The sequence below is a fragment of the Calypte anna genome, chromosome 1, assembly GCF_003957555.1.
Source record: "Calypte anna isolate BGI_N300 chromosome 1, bCalAnn1_v1.p, whole genome shotgun sequence".
Taxonomy (NCBI): Eukaryota; Metazoa; Chordata; class Aves; order Apodiformes; family Trochilidae; genus Calypte; species Calypte anna.
In genome coordinates, this window is record NC_044244.1 from 145845704 (window position 1) to 145865663 (window position 19960).

Below are 19960 nucleotides of genomic sequence, written 5' to 3' on the forward strand. Positions count from 1 at the left end.
CTCCTTCCTGCAAAGGCACATAGTTTGCTCATGTTCACCTTGAAGTCCATCAGGACCCTCAGATGCTTTTCTGCCAAACAGCTTCTCAGCTGGGTGGTCCCAGGATATACTGTCCCTGAGGCTGTTCCTCTCCAGGGGCTGGATTTTACAGTTGAACTGCATGAGGTTGCTGCCTGCTCATTTCTCCAGTCTGTCGAGGTCTCTGTGGATGGTATCATGGTCTTCTGGAATATCAGCAACTCCTCCCAGTTTTGTGTCAGCTGCAAGTTTGCTGAGGGTGCACTGCTTCATCATCCAGGTCATTAGTGAAGATGTTGAAAAGTGATCCCAGTATTGGCCCCTGGGGTACACTGGTAGTTACTGACATCCAATTAGACATTGTACCACGGATCACCCTCTGGGCCTGGCCATTCAGTCAGTTTTCAATCCATATCACTGTCTCCTCACCCAGTCTGTACATCAGCAGCTTCTTTATGAGGATTTTATGGGAGATTGTGTTGTACTAAAGTCCTGTAAGAGCCTCCTGATGGGTTCCTTGTTATTTCTCTTTTGCTGGGTGCGTTAAGCATCTTTGGGAGCACATACGTAAGCTTGGCTGCACTTGGCATGCTGAGACATTCCTGGCATCTGAGACTTGATATTTTGCTATTTTTACAAGATGACAAATCTGTTTCTGCAAAACTGTAGTTGTTTATCTTCAATGAGTTTAGTTTATCAGTTTGTTGTTTTTTTTTTTTCCCCAAGACCATTTCTGCAGTTTGTCAGTGGAATTCTGACTTCTCCTTAATATACTTCCTTGCAATTGCAGCCTGGCAGCATCTCTGGATTTAATCAGCATATTTGTTGTTCCATCATCCAAATTTTTGAAGTTATCTGCTACAGCCAGATGAAGGAAAGACCCAAACTTTAAAAAAATATTTCTTTTTCACTATAAGCTACTCTTAATGTAGTTTTCCAGATGTTATTTGTACTCATTCTGCAATACCTGCATGCAGCCCATATTTTTTTTCAGCACTGTCTTCAGTGGTAATTTGGTGCCTTCATGAAATCAAAGTATATGTTCTTTACAAGTTTGCTTTCATCAGGAAGGTGCTTTGGTTTAGGTTCTTTTACTGTCCAAGTCAGAAATTTTACTTGGTTTGATCCCAATGTCTAAAATACGTCTTTGGCAAACAGTCATACCAAAATATTTTGTCTGTTTTGTTTTTATTTTCTTCTGAGTAATCTTGAACAGCTGGTTTAGCTTTGTTTCTTTATCTTACTCTTTCATCTCTTTTACTCTTTAAAGCATGTAAGCATTGTTTTATTTTATTTCAAGCTTCTGGATTCTCATATGTTTTTCATGATTTCTCAGAGGTAACAGTTGAGATTACTCTGTGTTGTGTAGGACCTGTAGTAAATTTCACCAGTCATTGTGGTTTAAAACAGATTAACTTTTCTATAGATTCTGGGTCTTTTAGTTCACTATTTTTTGCTTTTGTCCTTGTTCCCTTTCTGCTCATGTCATGCCTGCCATCTGATTGCTGCTGACCCATTTGTGAAAAAAAATGAAGCAAAAAGGCACAGAAAGCTTCTGTTTTCTTGGCATTACCTCTTTTCTTTCCCAGTGAGTATTGGAATAACTCCTTCCTTGCTGTTCCTCTTCTGACTAATGTATCAGTGGAACTGGGGGGGTTGTTCTTTACATATATTACCATTTCTCATTTTGTGATGTGACCTTTTTGAGTTTGTTTCTGTACGAGTGTGCTGCTGTTACAGTTGTCTGTGATAATTAAACCTCGTTCCTTTTCTCCTATTACTTTTACATTTTGAATCATTGAAGCATTTGTGAATTGCCAGCTGGTGTCTCAGTATAGATACTTCCTACTATCTCCTGTGTCAAGATGGTTTGTAATTGTGTACTGAATACTGCTACTTTGAGAAGTGCTTTGTTGTCCTGACTTTTCCTCCAGAATTTCATTCTGGGAAGAAGAAATCTCTCAGCTGAATGAGCTATACTTTAGTAAACTCAGTGAAGTACTTGGGTTTGTTCACTGGTCTCCCTTTTATGCTTACTAATGACTGATTGTCACTTGGATGATCAGGGTGTGAGGTGGGTTGGGAGCTGGTTGAGAGACAGAAGCCAGAAAGTTGCAGTCAATGGGATGGAGTCTTGTTGGAAGTCTGTTTCTAGTGGAGTCCCCCAGTGGTCAGAACCTGGGACCAGTAGTATTCAGTATATTTATTGATGACCTGGGTGAGGGGATAGAGTGTATGTCAGCAAGTTTGCTGATGACACAAAACTGGGTGGACACCCCAGAAGGCTGTGCTGCCATTCAGAGCGACCCAGACAGGTTGGAGAGCTGGGTAGGAGGAAATTGAATGAATTACAACAAGGGCAAGTCTTACATCTTGGAAAGAACAGCCCCAGGTACCAGTATAGGTTGGGGACTAAGCTGTTGGAGAGCAGCTGCTTCCCTGGAGACATTCAAACCCCACCTTGATTTGTTCCTGCGTGACCTGCTATAGGTAACCCTGCTCTGCCAGGGGGGTTTGGACTAGATGAACTTTCGAGGTTCCTTCCAACCCCTAACTTTCTATGATTCTGTGATTCATTTTATGAACACTGTCGATTAGTTTGCCTTCCATCTTTGTGTTACCTCAGCAGGTTTATTTCTACATTGAAAAAAACAAAGCAAAATTGAATTTCAAGAGCTGGCTGAACAAGGAGTGTCTTTTGTATTGCAGAGTTTGAAGTGATGAAGAGCTCCTTGAGGAGATGTGTTTAGGATTAATTCCTTTTATTCTTAGAAATACTCTTAGAACAAAAATTGAAGCCTCTTCCTTTATTGCAGCCATTATTTCTGAATTGCAACCATTAGTTATTCTTCTGCATAATTAATGTGGAGTAGAGTTTCCTTTTTTGTTTGTTTGTTTGTTTGTTTGGTGTTTCTTTTTTTTTTTTTTTTTTTTTTTTGAGTTGTGGTGTGCCTTTAATCATGATGTGTTTTGTATTTCATAGAATCATAGAATAGTTAGGGTTGGAAGGGACCTTAAAGATCATCAATATCCAACCCTTCAGCATGGGTTTTGTTTTGGTATTGAGATGTGTGTGACTTCTTTCCTTTGGAAGGCTTTCTTTTAATTTTACAACATTTGCACCTCTGATGTTAAGTCTTACCTCATCTGTGAGGACATAATTAGGAGTGGAGAGAGAAGGAACAGATGCCTACTAGGTATTGCAAGGATGAATCTCAAAACATCTTAATATTCATATCCTAGAAGCAACCTCAAAACCTGTTATCCTGCATATTTTTATGAAACCTTATGCACTCTGTCACAAAAGAAGCAGTCTGCTGCAAAATGACAGAGAAGGCCGAGGTCAGCAGATGATTTTCACAGTTGTGGATATAGTTTGTATTTAACCCAACAACATCTGAGCTAGTATTCTAGTTTGCCTTTAAAATCAGTCAAGAGAGAGAGTGACTTCTCTGAAAGGTGGACAGCTGCATTCAGTTAGGTGCCTGTCACAGATTAGAGATTTAGGTTGCTTAAAGAATCACCATCGAAGTTGCAAGAGCCATTTTAATACCAATTTGTAAAAGTGTGACTCAACAGGGTTCAGTGGCAAGGTTAACTCTATTCCTTTACTATAGGGAAGAAACATACAAAGGAAAATCAAGTTAGAATTGAGCTGGAATGATTTACACAAAGATCGGGGATAAAAAGAGTAAGGGAGGCCCTCCTGGTGAGTCATGATGTTCAGAATGGATCCCCTTGCTTTCTAAACTTCTCAGAGAGGCATTGCAGTTGGATCCAGATTTAGTTCAGGACTTGGTCAACATTTTATATCTAAGAGAGTTAGATACAGATATTTCAATGGTATTAATTCAGCATGCTATTATGTGTCCTGTATAACTTTGAAGTAGGAGCAATAAAAGATTCATTAACACTATTACCACAAAATTATATAACAATCTGTTACAATCAACACAGGGAATTCGCTAAAGATTCAGCAAATTTCATATGCACAAATACAGGGGTTAACCAATGATTTAAACTTTGCAAAATCCAATTACAGTGAATTTCTCACTCTTTTCCTTTGTTGGCATTTACCAGCAATCTTTGAACCTTTCTTCTCCAGCAGCACCTATCAGCAGACAATCTGTGAACCTCAGGAAATGTACCCTGAGAGGCCTCCCAACCTGGGGAGGTATGGGATCACAGGCTGCTGCAGTCCCAGAATGCTCAAAGGGCCTCTTTTAGGATTGCTATTTGTAGGATCACAAGATAATTGACTTTGGTCTGTACTTTTTCCTTGTGGCCATAATTCCAGTCAGGTAATCTTGGCACCTTTCAGATTGGGCTGTGATCCAAACAGGAGTTTTGGGTATATTTCCCAGGCAACAGGAGTTTCAGGTACAGTTAGGGTGTGCCTAATTGTCCCAACTCATTGTACTTATACTCAGGAATGAAGGTATCAGATTGTCTCAACTCACTGCATTCATAGGCAAGATCAGAAGGTGCCAAATTGTTCCAGCCCACTGCACTTGTAATTAAAAGAACAGTAATGTTGGCTGGTCCTGACATCACAACATGTCTGGGAGTGTGGTCTGCACCACACCTGTGACTTAATACCTAAAGGTGTCCCTTTCTTTCAACAAATTAGAAAGGAAGCCCAGTTCTGGTGAAATTAATCTGCCATTAAATGCCACTTAGCCTTTCTGTAGACCATTAGTGCACTTCTGTTTAAGTATTGAGGGTCAAACCTGCATTAGCAGTAGGAACGAACTGCTCTAGAGATCAAGGAAACTAAGAAGTGGATTCAGTCAATGAACATAGAGTTCAACTTTGTTTTTCACCTTGCCAAGTCAAAGACTGATTCTTGTGATGCCTGTAGAGCCCGTGTTGCTTGAATCAAGAAACTGCCTCTGAATGAGCAGAGTTCTTTCCTCTGTTGCTTGCACCTGTGGAGTAAAGGTTGTGACAGATGTGTTTTTATGTGAAGTACACATGTACTCTGTGTGTGGTAGTACCTTGGCTGAAGTAGGGCTTATTGTTAGATTAATCTAAGAAATGCCTGCTTGTAGTACCCAAAATAAGCTACATGGTGCAATCTTTAAAGGTTCTTTCTTTGAGTAGAAGCTGTAGTTACCCTTGATCTCTTAACCCCAGAGTTCCTCACCCTGCTGTAAAACTGCTTCCTGAGTGCAAGAACTGACTGCTTCTGTGCTCAGATGCTGGAATATTTGAGCTCCGTGGCATTCCAGTGCAGTGCTAATGAAATGACACCAGGTACTTGCTAAATGCAGCAGCCCTGGAGAAGCAGCTCGTTTTGCCTTTGTAGATGAGACTGGAGTTAACTGTTTGTGTGTGACACCTCATGTGTAACCATTAGAAGGAATTTCTTGTTCTTGTGGTCGCTGGGAAGAGAGAGTGGTCAGTAATGATAGAGCTCTAGCTAAGGATGATAAATGCGTCTAGATATTGGGAATTAACCTTTGCAGAAGATGAATTGTGGAAACTATGTGAAGCTTCTGCCATTCTAATTAATCTGGCTAAAATGTCTAGCAATGAAGGAGATTCCTAATGTCTCAGAGAACAGAAAATGACTGCAATAAAGGGATAAATGCCAGCATATTGCAGGAGGTGCCCAGTGCTTATTCAGAAGTCAGTATATCCAGATCTTGACTGATAGAAAAGAATGTGAAATTAAATGCTGAATATTTTTAAAATTCTAATTTTTATTTAAATGTATAAATCTAATGTTATGACATGTTTTATTTTGACAGATAAGGAAGGACATAATTTTTCTATATTCTGGGTGCTGGTGAGTGTTATCCTAGGTGCAATAGCCATGCTGTGCAAAGAACAAGGAATTACAGTACTGGTAAGAATCCCTTTAATGACTGAATTTTGACCTCAGCATCTATCAAGTACAGTTGTAAAGCCTACAAAGATGAATCTTCTTTGCAGCTAATCATATGCATATCTTTTTTGTTCTGTTGAGAAAACTAGTTAATGTTGACTAAAAGCAATATTCTAGTAGATCTGTCTTGATTGTGTCCCTGCCAATCTGTTGGGATTATTCACTTTATCTTTTGCAAGCAGCTTGCATATATCTGTTAATTTCTTGCAAAATGTAAAAGATTTACAATATTATTTTCAATGCATATCACATTCATTTGCCTTGGTTTTGAATGCAATTGTTGATATATCAGGCCTGCAAACCTCTTGTTGAAGGCTTATGAACAAAGATGTAACTGGAGGAGAGCATTTTTAAGAGCTCTACCCTCTTGTTTGTGTTAACAATGTAATAGGGCCACTGTTCATACATTTCTAATACTTAATCTCTTCCTTTCATCCCTTATTTAGGGATCTTCCTGCAACTATATGCAAACAAATATAGTTAGAGTTCATGTTCATTGTGCTCTTGCTTTTTACTACTTCAGTGAAGTAATGAGCCATCTGAAATGCTACACCTGTGATTTTTACCTTTTGTATAGCCATATCTCTTAGCCATAAATCATATTTGTTTCTATTAACTGTCACAGATAAAGCAGCAAAACCAGAAGAATTCTTTGTACCAAGGACTCTATTTTCTCTGCTAGGAAATAAGGGAGAAGAAATTACAGAAAACTTCTTGCTTTAGGACATTTTTTTGTTTGTTTGTAAAGTGATATATATTTCATAGGAATTTTTCTTAATACGTAGTGTGATCTTTTCCTTTAGTGGTATGAAGTAATGATTTGAGCTAGCAGACACAGAATTGTTATACGTCTGCTGCTGCATTGCTAGGATAATTATTTTTGTGTTAGGGGCATGGGCCAGGGGGATGAAGGGATAAATCACATATTACAAAAGATTGCTTACAGGCTGAAAGTATTCTTAGCAGGATCCTGGCCTTCCTATCTCTCTGCAAGTGAGCCAAAAACCTGGCCTTTCTACATGGAACCATTCTATTCCCTAATCTGTCTTCTCTGTTCTCCCTTTGACTGTTAAAAAGAGACTTGTGGCCTCCTGGTACACTAACTCTTTCCATCACTATTTTTATTGCCATTTTTCCATTTAATCTTTAGAACATTGATGTAATTTCCAAACTTTTTAGAATATAGGCTTAACTATTCAAGGATTATCATGGTCGGTGATTGCTGAACAACAGTAAAAGAAAAATGTTAACATTGGATTTTGCTGTTCACCTCAACGGAATTACCTTGGATATATTTTTGGTTGCTTGTTTGGGGCTAGTATGTGTAAGTGTAGTCCTGCAAAGCACTGCATATGCTCTAGTTTTATACATAGTGGCTGATTCCACATAGAATTATTTTTTTTTGAGTAAGTTCCACTGTACATACTGGTGTATTTGCAAGAAAAGAAAGCCTGATACCTCTCTTATACCTTTCTAAGCCTTTGTTTGTTGTTATAATTTATGTACCCTTTAAAAATAGTATTTCTGAAACTTGACAGTCAAAAGATATTATGCTGCACAGCAGAAAATAAGTAGAAAGCTTAAAGAAACTCCACCTACCTGACAGGAGCCTTACTTTTTGACTGCATCATTTATACTGTGGAATATTTAAGGAAGGAGGCTGAAAGCAGAATACTGTTGTGACCATGCATATGGGGTCCAGCTGCTGGTATACAGTATTTCCTGAAGAGTTATTCCATGTAGCAGCAGAATCCCCATTACAGTAATATAATACTCTGCTCATCTGAGCTCAGGTTGTCAATCTGCCATTGTTACAACCAACGTATCTCTACTTGTTGGAATCAGAATTAAGATAACACAGTAGATGTGGAAGTGGAATTTAAGATGTATTTTTAAAATATATTTATTTCAGGTTAGCTGCTCTATCTTACACTCTTATTTTTCTTTTGAATGCCTAGGGTTTGAATGCAGTGTTTGATGTGCTGGTGATTAACAAGCTAAATGTTTTGGAGCTTATTCAAAAGTTACTACATAAGGACAAGTCACTGGAGGTGAGTCCTCAGAGGTTTTGCTTATTGTGGCCATTCAGTCATGTAAGTAGAAGATGAAGACAGGACTTCTGAGAGTTTTGTTGTTGAGAATTAAACAACAACAACAAAAGTATTTTCAGTCAGCCTAGTAGGGCAACGTACTTGATGTCTTTGCAGCAACGTGAGTAGGGATAGCATTAAATTGCATTGGATAGTGAAATCCATTCCATGCTTCTCTCAACAGTATGTTAAAAATACAGTGAGGAGGAGCTCACTGCTCAATGCAGTTCTCCAGGGTCAGGTGCTACACACCTGAAATGGTTGTTTAACACAGTTTGGTCAGAGTAAAGAGAGAGGTGTTTATCCATGTTCGTAAGAATAAAAAAAACCACCATGACCGTTGGACTCGGTGACCTCTCAAGGTCCCTTCCAACCCCTAACACACTGATTTCTATGAAGAATAGGAATTACCAAACAGGAGACAGTTCCAGTAGCTTGGGAGTTTAAAAGAGAAAAATACATTGGCACTGATATTCACTAAGAAGTAAATTTCTGCCACTCTTATTCCAGTCTTGTGAAACCTCATCTGGAGTACTGTATCCCTCTCTGGGGTGAATGGAAGACATGGACCTGTTAGAGTGGGTCCAGAGGAGGGCAATAAAATGGTCAGTGAGCTGAAGCACCTCTCCTGTGAAGAATAGCTGAGAGAATTTGGGTTGTGAGGATTTTCTGTCTGGAGAATAGAGGACTCTGGGGACATAATTTGATGGTCTTTTGATTTACATAAAGGGTTTAGAAGAAAGATGGAGAGAGACATTTTTACCAGGACCTGTATTGACAGGACAGGGGGCAATGGTTTTAAACTGAAAGAGGATAGGATAGGATAGGAAAATAAGAGGATAGAATAAGATAGGATAGAGTAGAATAGAGAATTGTTTTCAGTTGAAAGGGACCTACAAAAATCACCTAGTCCAACTGCCTGACCACTTCCAGGCTGACCAAAAGTTAAAGTGTATTTCTGAGAACACTGTCTAAATTGCTCTTAAACACTGGCAGGCTTGGGGCATTGACCACTGCTTTAGGGAGCCTGTTCCAATGTTTGAGCAGTAATAAATTCTTTACAGTGAGGGTGGTGAGAAACTGGACAGGTTGCCCAGGTAAGTTGTGGATTGCCCCATGACTGGAAGTGTTTAAGGTCAGACAGAATGGGGCTTTGAGCAACCTGATCTAGTGAAAAACAACCCTGTCTGTGGAAGAGTGGGCTGGACTACATGGTACTTAAAAGGTACCTTCCAACCCAAATCATCCTCTGATTCTATGACAACTGTCAGAGTCAAAACTGGAGAATGGCTCTCAAAGCATGAAATGCTCGAAGTATTATATTTCTGTATTGTAACTTTTAAACAGTTCTGTCTGGGTGAAGAAAACAGTTAATGTTCCTTTTTCTTCTTCTTTTAAAAGAATTAATTAATTTTAGTTCCCTCCATCTCCAAAGGTCTGCTCTGCTCTTTCTATGGAAGTGTATTTAAAGTTGTTCTGTTTCGTTGAAAGGCATTATCTTGCAAATTTTTTCTTTTGAATTGAAATTGATTTCAGTTTCATGCCAGATTTCACTTAACTCTAAATCGAAGAAGATACAATAACACTTCTTCCACTTTTAGAATTCTGCCTAATAAGAAATTTTGTGATTTCAGAAGTCTGACCTTTAAGAAGTTGGATGTTCTGTTAAAAGTATGTGAAATAAACTAGCCTGGGATAAGAGGTTTTGTGTAGTTACTCTGTCATAAGGCACTTATAGCTTGTCACTTCAGGGTTTTCCATTATAGCACAATTCTCTTCCAAAACCAGTTGAAGCTTCATAGGATAATTTCAGCCATCAGGTTTCAGTGAGCTCTAAGGCAGCCCTACAGCACTGTAATATAGGGGGTCAGAAAGAAGCTTATGTCCTTCACTTGCTATATGAGTTACCACTTGCTAGCTGGCTAGGGTGCTGGAAGCTTGGATTGACATCTCAAAGCAGTGACAGGGGTATTATAGTTACTGGTGGTTTTTTTCCAGTCTCTACTGGTAAAGCATGAAAAAACTGTACAGTATACGGTAGAAGTATATTTCTGAAAGGGTTGTGTGCTTGGAGAAAATGTGTTAAACTTCCTGGAGGAAAAATTGGAAAAGTCTGACAAATTTAGTTTCTATGATATCAACTCTATTTTATGTGAATTGGCTTATTTAGGCTGTAAAGTGTATATTATAAAATATGTGATGTAAATCAACAGAGTTAATGTAAACAAACAACAATTTTTTTTAGACCTTTGACTGAAGTCAAAGTGATTTGGGTGACTTAAGTGATTTGGGTTGCTGTCTGTCATTAGCTTTTAATCATGTTAGTGATTGTGAAACTTTAATTTAGTTTCTAACTCCTCCCAGTTTCTAACCATTCAGTTTTCAAGTTGTAACAAAAGATTTCTATGGTAAGCTGTTAACTGTACATAGCTGTTTAAAACAGAATTGACAAAGTAACCATTCTCCATTTGAAAAAGAAAATATAGATCAATTTAATATTCCATATATTAAAGAGTGTATTCTGCTCAAATTCCCTATCAGAAATCGCTGTGTAAAATTAGATCAGTAATTACATCAGAGCTACTGAGGCTTTATAGAAGAAAGACTTCTTGAACAAAGTTTTCTTTCCTGATTGTGAAAGAAATGAAAATGTTTGAAAAAAAACATTTTATAATTAGTCGATGAAAAGATAATAAAGTTTGACAGCTTTCTAGTAACTGCAAAAATAATTAAAATGTCAACTCAAATAGCACAAATGCACAGGAGCAGCCTCCTCTTGCTGAGGTGGTGGTGAAAAGGATGTGAATGTAGTGGGAAAAAGAACAAAAAAAAATGGAGTTTTTTTCTTTCTTTCTTGTAGAACACTGTGCTGTTAAGAAAGGGACTGCTTTTCAGGATAACTCTTCTGATGTCTGGAGGGGCCAGTATACTTTATATACGCTGGAGAATTATGGGCACAGGACCACCAGCTTTCACTGAAGTAGATAACCCAGCTTCATTTGCAGAAAGTCTCTTGGTGAGAGTAAGTTATGGAGTTGCTTTTCTTCTGCCCATCTCAGAACATTTGTCTTTGTCATGAAATTGAATTTTCTGCGCCTCAAAGAAATAAAGTGAGCAGTCTTTAAGTTGCAATGTGTGTGAAGATTTGCCTTCACTTGTGATGCTGTGAGGATTTTCTGCAATTTTTAAGAATAGTATGCCTTATATATTCTTTGCATTCAATTTAGCATGCACTGTATTGAAGTACATTTCCATTTACTCATACATTTTCCCATACATGCAAGGATTTAGCTTTTGCTGGGTTTCATCTGTTTTCCACATACTGTGACTACTCATCTGTTCTTTCACAACTGGAGAAAATAGCATTAAAGTTCTGGTCTGGTATGTTTGGAGTACATCTTGGTCTTATATCTCTGCATTAAAACTCTTTCTGAAAATGAAAAATGATGGATGAAGGCAGTGAATGGTGTCTTTTGACATTTTCTCCTCTTGTAGGAGATTATTCTTTTTACTCATGGATATAGGTTGGACAACACAGAATTGCATTTCCCTTCTCTGAATAGGAGAGCCACCTTTTTTTAAAGAAAAAAAAAATCATTTCACCACTGTGAAATAAATGGATATGTACCTAATTCTAGTCTAACAGTATTTAAGGTCTCTTTATTGTATAAGATACATTTTGTGATAAGGGAAATGATAGCAGAGGAACTAAAATTGCACCCCCCCTTAAGTTTAGTATCAAATAAATGTTTGTTTTCTTTTTGACTGACAGGTTATAAACTATAATTACTACTATTCATTGAATGCATGGTTGCTGTTGTGTCCCTGGTGGCTGTGTTTTGATTGGTCAATGGGCTGCATACCCCTCATTAAATCCGTCAGTGACTGGAGGATAATTGCACTAGCAGCACTTTGGTTCTGCCTAATTGGTCTGATATGCCAAGCTCTGTGCTCAGAAGACAGCCATAAGAGAAGGTAAGAGACAGTGATGAATTTTAAATGCCTGGCCAACTTGAGTACAGTATTGTTTTGTTAAATCCACTACTGATAATTTTAAGAATTCAGTGGAAGCAGTGTCTAGCAAATATAGTTCAAATAAATATTTATAGCCAATTTGGGCCCATCACTGTACACTGAACTAGTGGGAAACAAGAGTTGGAGGAAGAGGTATGGATGGCTGCTCTATTTTTCTCCTGAAATGGTATTTTGAGATCCTCAACACTGTAGGAGGTAAAAAATAGTATGTGCTTAGAAGAGAGTAGGAAATTGTGTGTTGTTACCCCTATTTCTTACATGTCATCATCTCCTTTAATCATCTAATAATGAAAGAGAGAGGAGATGTGACTTGAAAAGAAAGTAGAAATGCTAGCCAAGGTCATACAATTAAAAAATAAAGTGCTGGCCCATATTATCTACTGAGGAAATAACTTACACTTTAGCCAAAGAAATTTTAAAAAATCCATTGTAAACTATTATGTTTGACCTAAGGGTTTCTGTTCAACTTTTCGAGTTTTGTTCCCATGGATTTTATATATAATTAATTTCTCAGTTCTTTAAAATTTTCCAGCAAGCTCAGTTGCAAGAAGGTTGTTCTGGTTAGAGTGTGGGATATTTTCTTTCCTGTGGTATTCTAAATTTCATCTCTGCCCCTTCATCCCCTCAAATGTTAATATCCCAACTACTGTCCTTTTTGCTGTTCCCATATTCATTTGCACAGGTAAAATCAGTTTTGGAGGGGGGTGGAATTCTTGCTACAAGTGATGCCATACTTTCAAGTAAAATGTACTCACTAAGTATATATTGCTGAACAGCTTTTTAGTAAAAGATAAATAGAGAAAGTAAAGTGAAGTGAAGGCCTAGGACTCTTAAGAATAAGAAAAGAGTAAAAGGACACATCTACATTACAGTATAGACTTTTATTTGTAATACATTAGAGTAGAAAACTACCAGGCCTTTGTAAAAAACACCTGACATAGACTTGGGGTTCTTATTCCCTGTGGCAGCTCTGTAAAAGCAAGGTACCTAGGCACAGTTGTCTAAGCCTTGTATAGTCCATAAAGTTACCTGCTGAATATTACTTGCTATAACAGAGATACCTAAAACAAGCAATAGAAATTGCCCTTGAGAAGTGCCTCTCTCCTGTTGCTGACTGTAGAAGGAGTGTAGATTAGTGACTTCCACGTAGTTAACCAGAATGGATTCTACTATTGATTCGCTTGTTAGGAAAGGAAACACTCAGTAGATTGTGAACTCAAGTTTCTTCTTTATCCTGTATTTTATTCCCGTTACTGTCTTACTAGTTCCAAAAACAGACAGGTAGCTTTTACCATTTGTTTTCCTACCTGTGTATTTTAAATAGGAATTATGTAATCGATGTGTAATGGAGCCTCATTTTCTTGCTCAAAAGCTTTTCTGGAAGTTATAGTTAGGATTTTAAAAGTGCCTGATTGAATGGAGTGTAAAAATCTCACTGAAATTTAATCTGATTTTGTCAGTAGCTCTCAAAGGCTGTTTTTTAATGCCCTGTTCCATATGCACATCCTTCTACAGCATTTAAATAGATTTAATATGTTATGTGGAAAAGGTACTTTTGTTAAGATTTGTAGCTAATTTGAGAATCTTTTTCTTGTTTGCAGAATTCTTACACTGGGACTTGGATTTCTTATTATTCCTTTCCTTCCTGCAAGTAATTTGTTCTTCCGAGTAGGATTTGTTATTGCAGAGAGAGTCATCTACCTCCCCAGTATTGGATATTGTATTCTGTTCACGTATGGATTTAGTCTCTTGAGTAAGCAAGCCAAGAGAAAGGTACCATCAAAACAATCATTAAAGTTGATGATGAAGTGCTTCAACAGAATGGTTTGTTTGTTAACTTACCTCTCTTTCTTTAAGAAAATTCTTGCCGTGGCAGTACTTGGAATCTTGTTGATCAATGTTATGCGCTGTGCATTCCGCAGCAGTCAGTGGAGGTCAGAAGAGCAGCTCTTTAGGAGTGCACTGTCTGTGTGCCCCCTGAATGCAAAAGTAAGTCACTTTATTATTTTTTTAGGAGTTTTGAAATTTGGGATACGGGAGGTGTTAATGCGTAGTGAATGTACTGTGGTATAGTGTTATTTACAGTCTTGCTTCGTGTAAGAATATGACATTGATATGGCAAACACCCAAATTACAGTGATAGCATAGTCAAAATACCAGACAGTACAAATTACAACATTGTAATTCAGAACATGGGACTCGGGAGGGAGAAGAGGAATACACTTTAAGAAGGGCATCCAGTCAAATTGTAAGTAGTTCTGATAAAATCTCCTAAAACAATTGCAGGTATAATTGCCAGCTATTACAACAAAATATCAGAAAGTAAATTCTAGCAATGTATTCAGTCAAATAACGTCTGTGCTGGTTTTAGAATCCATTTTGTGTGCCTTCTACTGTTGTATATAGCCAAACCCAGCTAAGGGACAAAGTAGTTTATCATCAGTGGAATGACAAGATGGAGGAGTAAAATCTTTGGAATGGGCAAGAGTCTTCAGGCATGGGCACTGAGAAAAACTGCAATATTCCCTGCTAGGCTTAGTGAGGGAAGAAGAAGATGGGACTGAACAGGATGTTTCACTGTGCTGAACACTTGTGTTGGGCATAGTACACTGTATCTACCCTGCCAGTAGAGGTGAACTCCACTGCAGTTCTTCAAAAGCTGAGAGTGTGATCTGTTGGAGCATATCACAGAGCCCTAATGCTGTTTGAATTTTAGCATAGACTGTCTTTGTAAAGCCTAGGAATAGGAATGTGCAGCTTTTCCATTAAAATACATTTACGTTTTAAAAGATTATATTTCTGTAGCCTAGAATCGGAATCTAGACAGTACAGATCAAGTCTCAGAGTTTAAAAAAGAAACTATCGTTCTCTTTGCAAAGCTGAGCATTCACAAGCTTAGCATCTACTAGAATACAGATATGCAGCAATGAGCTGTAAAAACATCTGTGGACGATATTTATTTGTGGTGGTGTCTTTCAATAATCTCAGATTTCAATGCATTACATTATGTGGCAGTGGTAGGCTATCATCTTTTTAAGGATGACCTCAGTGTATCTTCTGGATGACAAGTGTGTGCTATAAATGGAGCAAATGCAAAACACAGTTTCTTTGTGTGTATCTCCATCCATCTGCCATGGTAAGAGGAGTGCTTTAGACAGATCCACACTCTGTGCCTCTGCTCCAAGCTCCTTGGACCCCAGCCACGTCTGGCTGGGAAGCTGTGCTGCCGTGTTCGCACTGCGCTCTGCCTGAGCCCATAAGCTGTGTGCAAGCTACTGAACTAATGCAGCTGGTTCAAAGCCAACGAGTGTACAGGGAAAATGAGCTTGTGTTTGTCAACACTGGGCCATGTAGACATGCCTGAGCCGTATTGCTGCTGGTGACAGCTTGTGCAAGTGGAAAGCACAGTGATGGGAAGGGTTTGTAGGCTCTCGTCCCAAATTTGCTGAAGGAGTAACTCTGAAATCACAGCAGCAAGGAACTTATCTGGGCAGCAGCATCAGAGAGTTCATGTATCAAAGTCAGTCTCTTTTTCTTAATAGATTCAGCTATATGTATTCAGGTTTTTTACAATAGTAAATGTAAAAATTGTAACTAGATTCTGTTCTGATCTTCTGTTGTCTTGAAATTACAGACTTCGGTACAAATTACTCCACAGGGCTTTCAGTGGCCCATTACAGTGGGAGGCTGCTGATGCAGACCAAAAGATGGAAGTCAGATAACAGCTTTTTCTTGTTGGTTTTGGAACATCTTTAATCTGTGTTATGTGATCATGCTTTGCTTCCCTTATGTACCAGGCTCCCAGAACCTCCAGGTATATTCCAGTAAGCAACAAAAGCTGCAACTCCTAGTTCAAAGGTTTTTTTGGTACAGCTTTTCTCAAATCCAAATTGTCTGTATGTGAGCAGCACAGAGTAAGCTTCCCTTCATACCAAGTAACAAGTAGTTACAGCAGTCCCTTCAGTGATTTCCAGACTCACCTTCTTTAAACATCTTTTTAGATAGAGGGGTAGAAACTGCATTAAATCAGATTGTCTGGCATAGTAGTGAATCTACCCCCTTGGGTAATGGCTGCATCTCGCTCAAGAGGATGAAATTGAGGATCAGCTTTGATAAATGTGGCCCAGAGGTTTTTAAATTTATTGGAAATAATCAGGTACCATAACTTAGTTATAAAGATTTTTACTTTTTTTTTTTAAGTAAAGAATACAGATTTTAAAATGTTTTAAACATTTTATATTGTATTTTATATGCTATTTATTTTAAATTTTAAAAGTATTTTTTAAGTGCATGTAAAATTTTTTTTGAGACAGAAAAAGAAGTGTGTTAGAGATCTTGGTTAAACAAGTCCAGGAGTATCTCACGCATTTAAATTTTTATGGTCTTGCCCCTTAGTTTCAAAAGTTGTTGGACTGAAAAGTAATACATTTTGAAAACACTTGGCAGTCTTTTTCTTAGCTGAACAGAAGGTGCCTGCATACTGTTTCTGTTTTCTTTTACCACCTCTTTTCATACAGTATAGGTTGACTTAGTTCCTGGAGCTCAGTGATGATATATACACAAGTGTGAGTTAGAACCAAGCCTGTGTGCTTTCTGCAAAAGCTGATTTTTGTGAACAGTTGTAGAAACTGTTTTCTCCTGCTATGTTTATTACATGTTACAAGTAATTTCTAAATTTGGAATATTTCAGGGCTACTGCTTTAAAAGGCTCACTGGACCCAGTCTGGCCTCCTTTCATTTGGTATTATTATGTTGCAAATTAATCTTACAGTGCTTTGCTGAAGTACTCAAATATCTAATGATATGGTAAAAGCACAACTACCCTTTCACCACATCAGACTACTCTACTGGCTTGGATTTTTATTCTGAGCTTTAGATATCTAGACCTGAGCAAGTCAGCTGGGCTTGCTGGGAGGAGAAGCTGTCCCTTTTAGCATGTGGGTTTATCATCATGGTGCACTAAATTACTGACACCTGCCAAAAGGATTGCACCCTAGATGTGTGGGTTTCTCTCCACTGATCATAAAAGAAGTTCTGAGAACTAGAGCAGATAAGGATACATAAGCTTTGGTGAGATTTTGTCTTTGCCCACTGTTTGCTATTTCTAAGCAATGCTGAGTTGCTTGTCACCTTCTGATGTGATTACACATTGTTTCTTTTAATTTTAAAGATTATTCCCAGAAACGCTCATCTTACTGCCTTTTTTTGGCCAAAAAGTCTGCCTTGACATACCAAGGACAGTAACTTTGTATTTGATGGTTTAAGCAAGCTGCAATTACTATAGATACAAGTTTGACAAAGGCAAACTATACCAGTACTGGAACTGTAGGATAGAGTTTGTGAGATTACTTTCTGTACATTCTTAACAGGTCTTGTAAAAAGTTCAAGATAGGACAAGATTTACTGCTGTTTAAGGATTTATGAAGCTGTTCTAGGGAGCATTTCCTTTAGACATTGAGAATGGTTTTTTATGATATATTAAAAGAATTATCTTTTGAAGAATTTACCTTAAGTGCTGTGGGCTATGTTTATCGGGGCTCTCTGCAGTGTTTTGCTGTGCAGATACCATTTTAGATGTCAATTTTTTGTTATACAAATACAGCCATGCAGAAGCATCTTTATACAACATTAGCTGCACATCAAAATGTGAAGATTAAAAAGGCTTTACTTTATTATTATTACTTGGAAACAGAATTTCAGTAGTAGTGCAAAGAGAAGAGTGTTTGATGAAAGAAGCTGACATTAAACATAAGCATCTGCATGTTTCTATAGAAATTGACATCTGTGCTTTGCTTCTCTCCTTCTCAGCAAATGTTCATATTTTCTGAAAAGGTGATTATAAGCAGCTAAGAAGAGAGATTAAAATAGTTCATAATAGTAATACTCCAACTGAGAGGGTGTACCTCCTCATAGATGATACTACGTTTCAATTTCCTCCCACACTTTTTTGAGGGGGGAGAGGGGAGGTAAGAAATCTGTTAGTAATTTTGGTTTTGTACAGAAAAATTTAATTTTTTCTTTCTTCCTCATTTAAGTGTGTGTGCATATTTAAACACTTAAATAAGAGTTCTAACACTCTGTGTCTAACAGAAAATAATATAAAGTGCTTTTTCTTTTTTAGAAGTGCTTTTTATGCCAATTGTATTGGGAACAGACAAACACAGGCAGTTCTCTTGCATGGCTGTGTTAGCTTTAAACAATGCAGGCCTGTTGAGATCAACTTGGTTTTATCCTGGTGTATTTTCACCTATTTGCCCTGATTTCAGAGAATACCATGTTGTTATGCATCCCTGAGAAGTGCTGCTTTTAGAGCTATTACTGTGAAGTAATTGCCTGTTTAAGATTGATAAAGTAGAATGTGGGCATAACACAATGTGTCATTTCCAGTAAATACCTATTTTTAATCATTTAGTAACCAAGTGCTGCTGGCTCTTAAATGTTTAATCAGGAAAGGCAAATCGTCTCTCCCAGGATGCACAATATCTATCAAAGGCAGAAGAACATGTCTCAGTGGATTAAAAATGTGGGACCAGCATGATGTTTTAAATTTATAAGGCCAGATTCTTCCTGCCCACTGGTGTCTAGAAAGTACCAGTGTCCCCATGGTGTGCAAGTAGGGATCAGAGAGGAGGTCAAGGAGAGTTACACCCTGGTGCTTAGCAGAGGTCAGATGGTTACTGAAGGTCTGGTTTGGAGGAGTTGGGCTTAAGACTGATCCTGTCACCTCTCTGATATGGCCACTGACATAAGAGACCTGGCTGTATTGCAGAAGTCATCTGCACCTCTCAAATGACTGTGTGTGCCTAGAAACAAACTTTTTGCTGGCTTCGTTCTCAAGAGCAGGATGTTACTGCATGTTACAATCCCTTGTAGGGCTCGTGTAGTCATTGGCTATTTATGGTATAGAATCATAGAATTAGCTGGGTTGGAAGGGACCTCAGAGATCATCTAGTCCAACCCTTGACCCACCGGAGCAGTTGCTAGACCATGGCACTGAGTGCCACATCCAGTCTTTTTTTAAATGTCTCCAGGGACGGAGAATCTACCACCTCACCGGGCAGTCCATTCCATAGCCTAATCACCCTCTCCGTGAAGAAATTCTTTCTAATATCTAACCTAAACCTCCCCTGGCACAACTTGAGACCATGCCCTCTTGTCTTGTTGAAGGTCATCTGTGAAAAGAGTCCAGTTCCCACCTCGCTACAGCCTCCTTCCAGGTAGTTGTAGACAGCAATGAGGTCTCCCCTGAGCCTCCTCTTCTTTAGGCTGAACACCCCCAGCTCTCTCAGCCTCTCCTCATAGGGCCTGTGCTCGAGTCCCTTCACCAGCCTGGTTGCCCTCCTTTGGACCTGTTCCAGGACCTCTACATCCTTCTTAAACTGAGGGGCCCTCTGGGGTTCTTTTGGTGTCTTTGTTTTAGTCTTTCTTCTCTGCCACCACCATGTTAAGAGAAACTAAACTTATGATTTCACTTGGAGAAAAATCAGTAAACCTACATACAACAAGGAACTCTTCATTGCCAGGAGTATTGCAGAGAAACATAATTTCCTTTCACACACAAGCTATATCTGAGGGCAGAAGAAATGCACCATCAAAAATGCTAGTGGTTTATTAAAATATTATTAAAATAGTTTTGCTGTCACTTTTATATCCTTTTAGTTCAGTTGAAAAAATGCACATGGACACTTAATAGTTCATTTGATATTTTGACTTGAGAGAGTTGATATCTCTTGATTTCTGCAGTCTGTGCAATTCTGTTTACATTAGAAAAGTATTCTTTTCTCTGCTGCTTTTGAGATAGAAATGGGTATGAAGTTCCATATTTTTTAAAAATGAGAAAAACAGAATGAGAAAATGTAATGCTGACTGCTTCCTAACATAAGACAGATGAGATTTGGAAGATTGGTTGGTCTATACAGAATTTTTC

General features: G+C 38.2%; 1 protein-coding gene across 1 annotated transcript in view; it reads left to right on the forward strand.

Moving 5' to 3' along the window:
* The window catches only part of TMTC4 (transmembrane O-mannosyltransferase targeting cadherins 4), a 52718-nt gene that overhangs the window by 20796 nt on the left and 11962 nt on the right, over positions 1–19960 (forward strand). Inside the window, exons 6-11 of the mRNA XM_030469167.1 lie at positions 5772–5869; positions 7867–7959; positions 10859–11020; positions 11771–11973; positions 13635–13806; positions 13891–14022. Coding sequence (XP_030325027.1) covers positions 5772–5869; positions 7867–7959; positions 10859–11020; positions 11771–11973; positions 13635–13806; positions 13891–14022 — 860 coding nt within the window. The remainder of the gene's footprint in view (positions 1–5771; positions 5870–7866; positions 7960–10858; positions 11021–11770; positions 11974–13634; positions 13807–13890; positions 14023–19960) is intronic.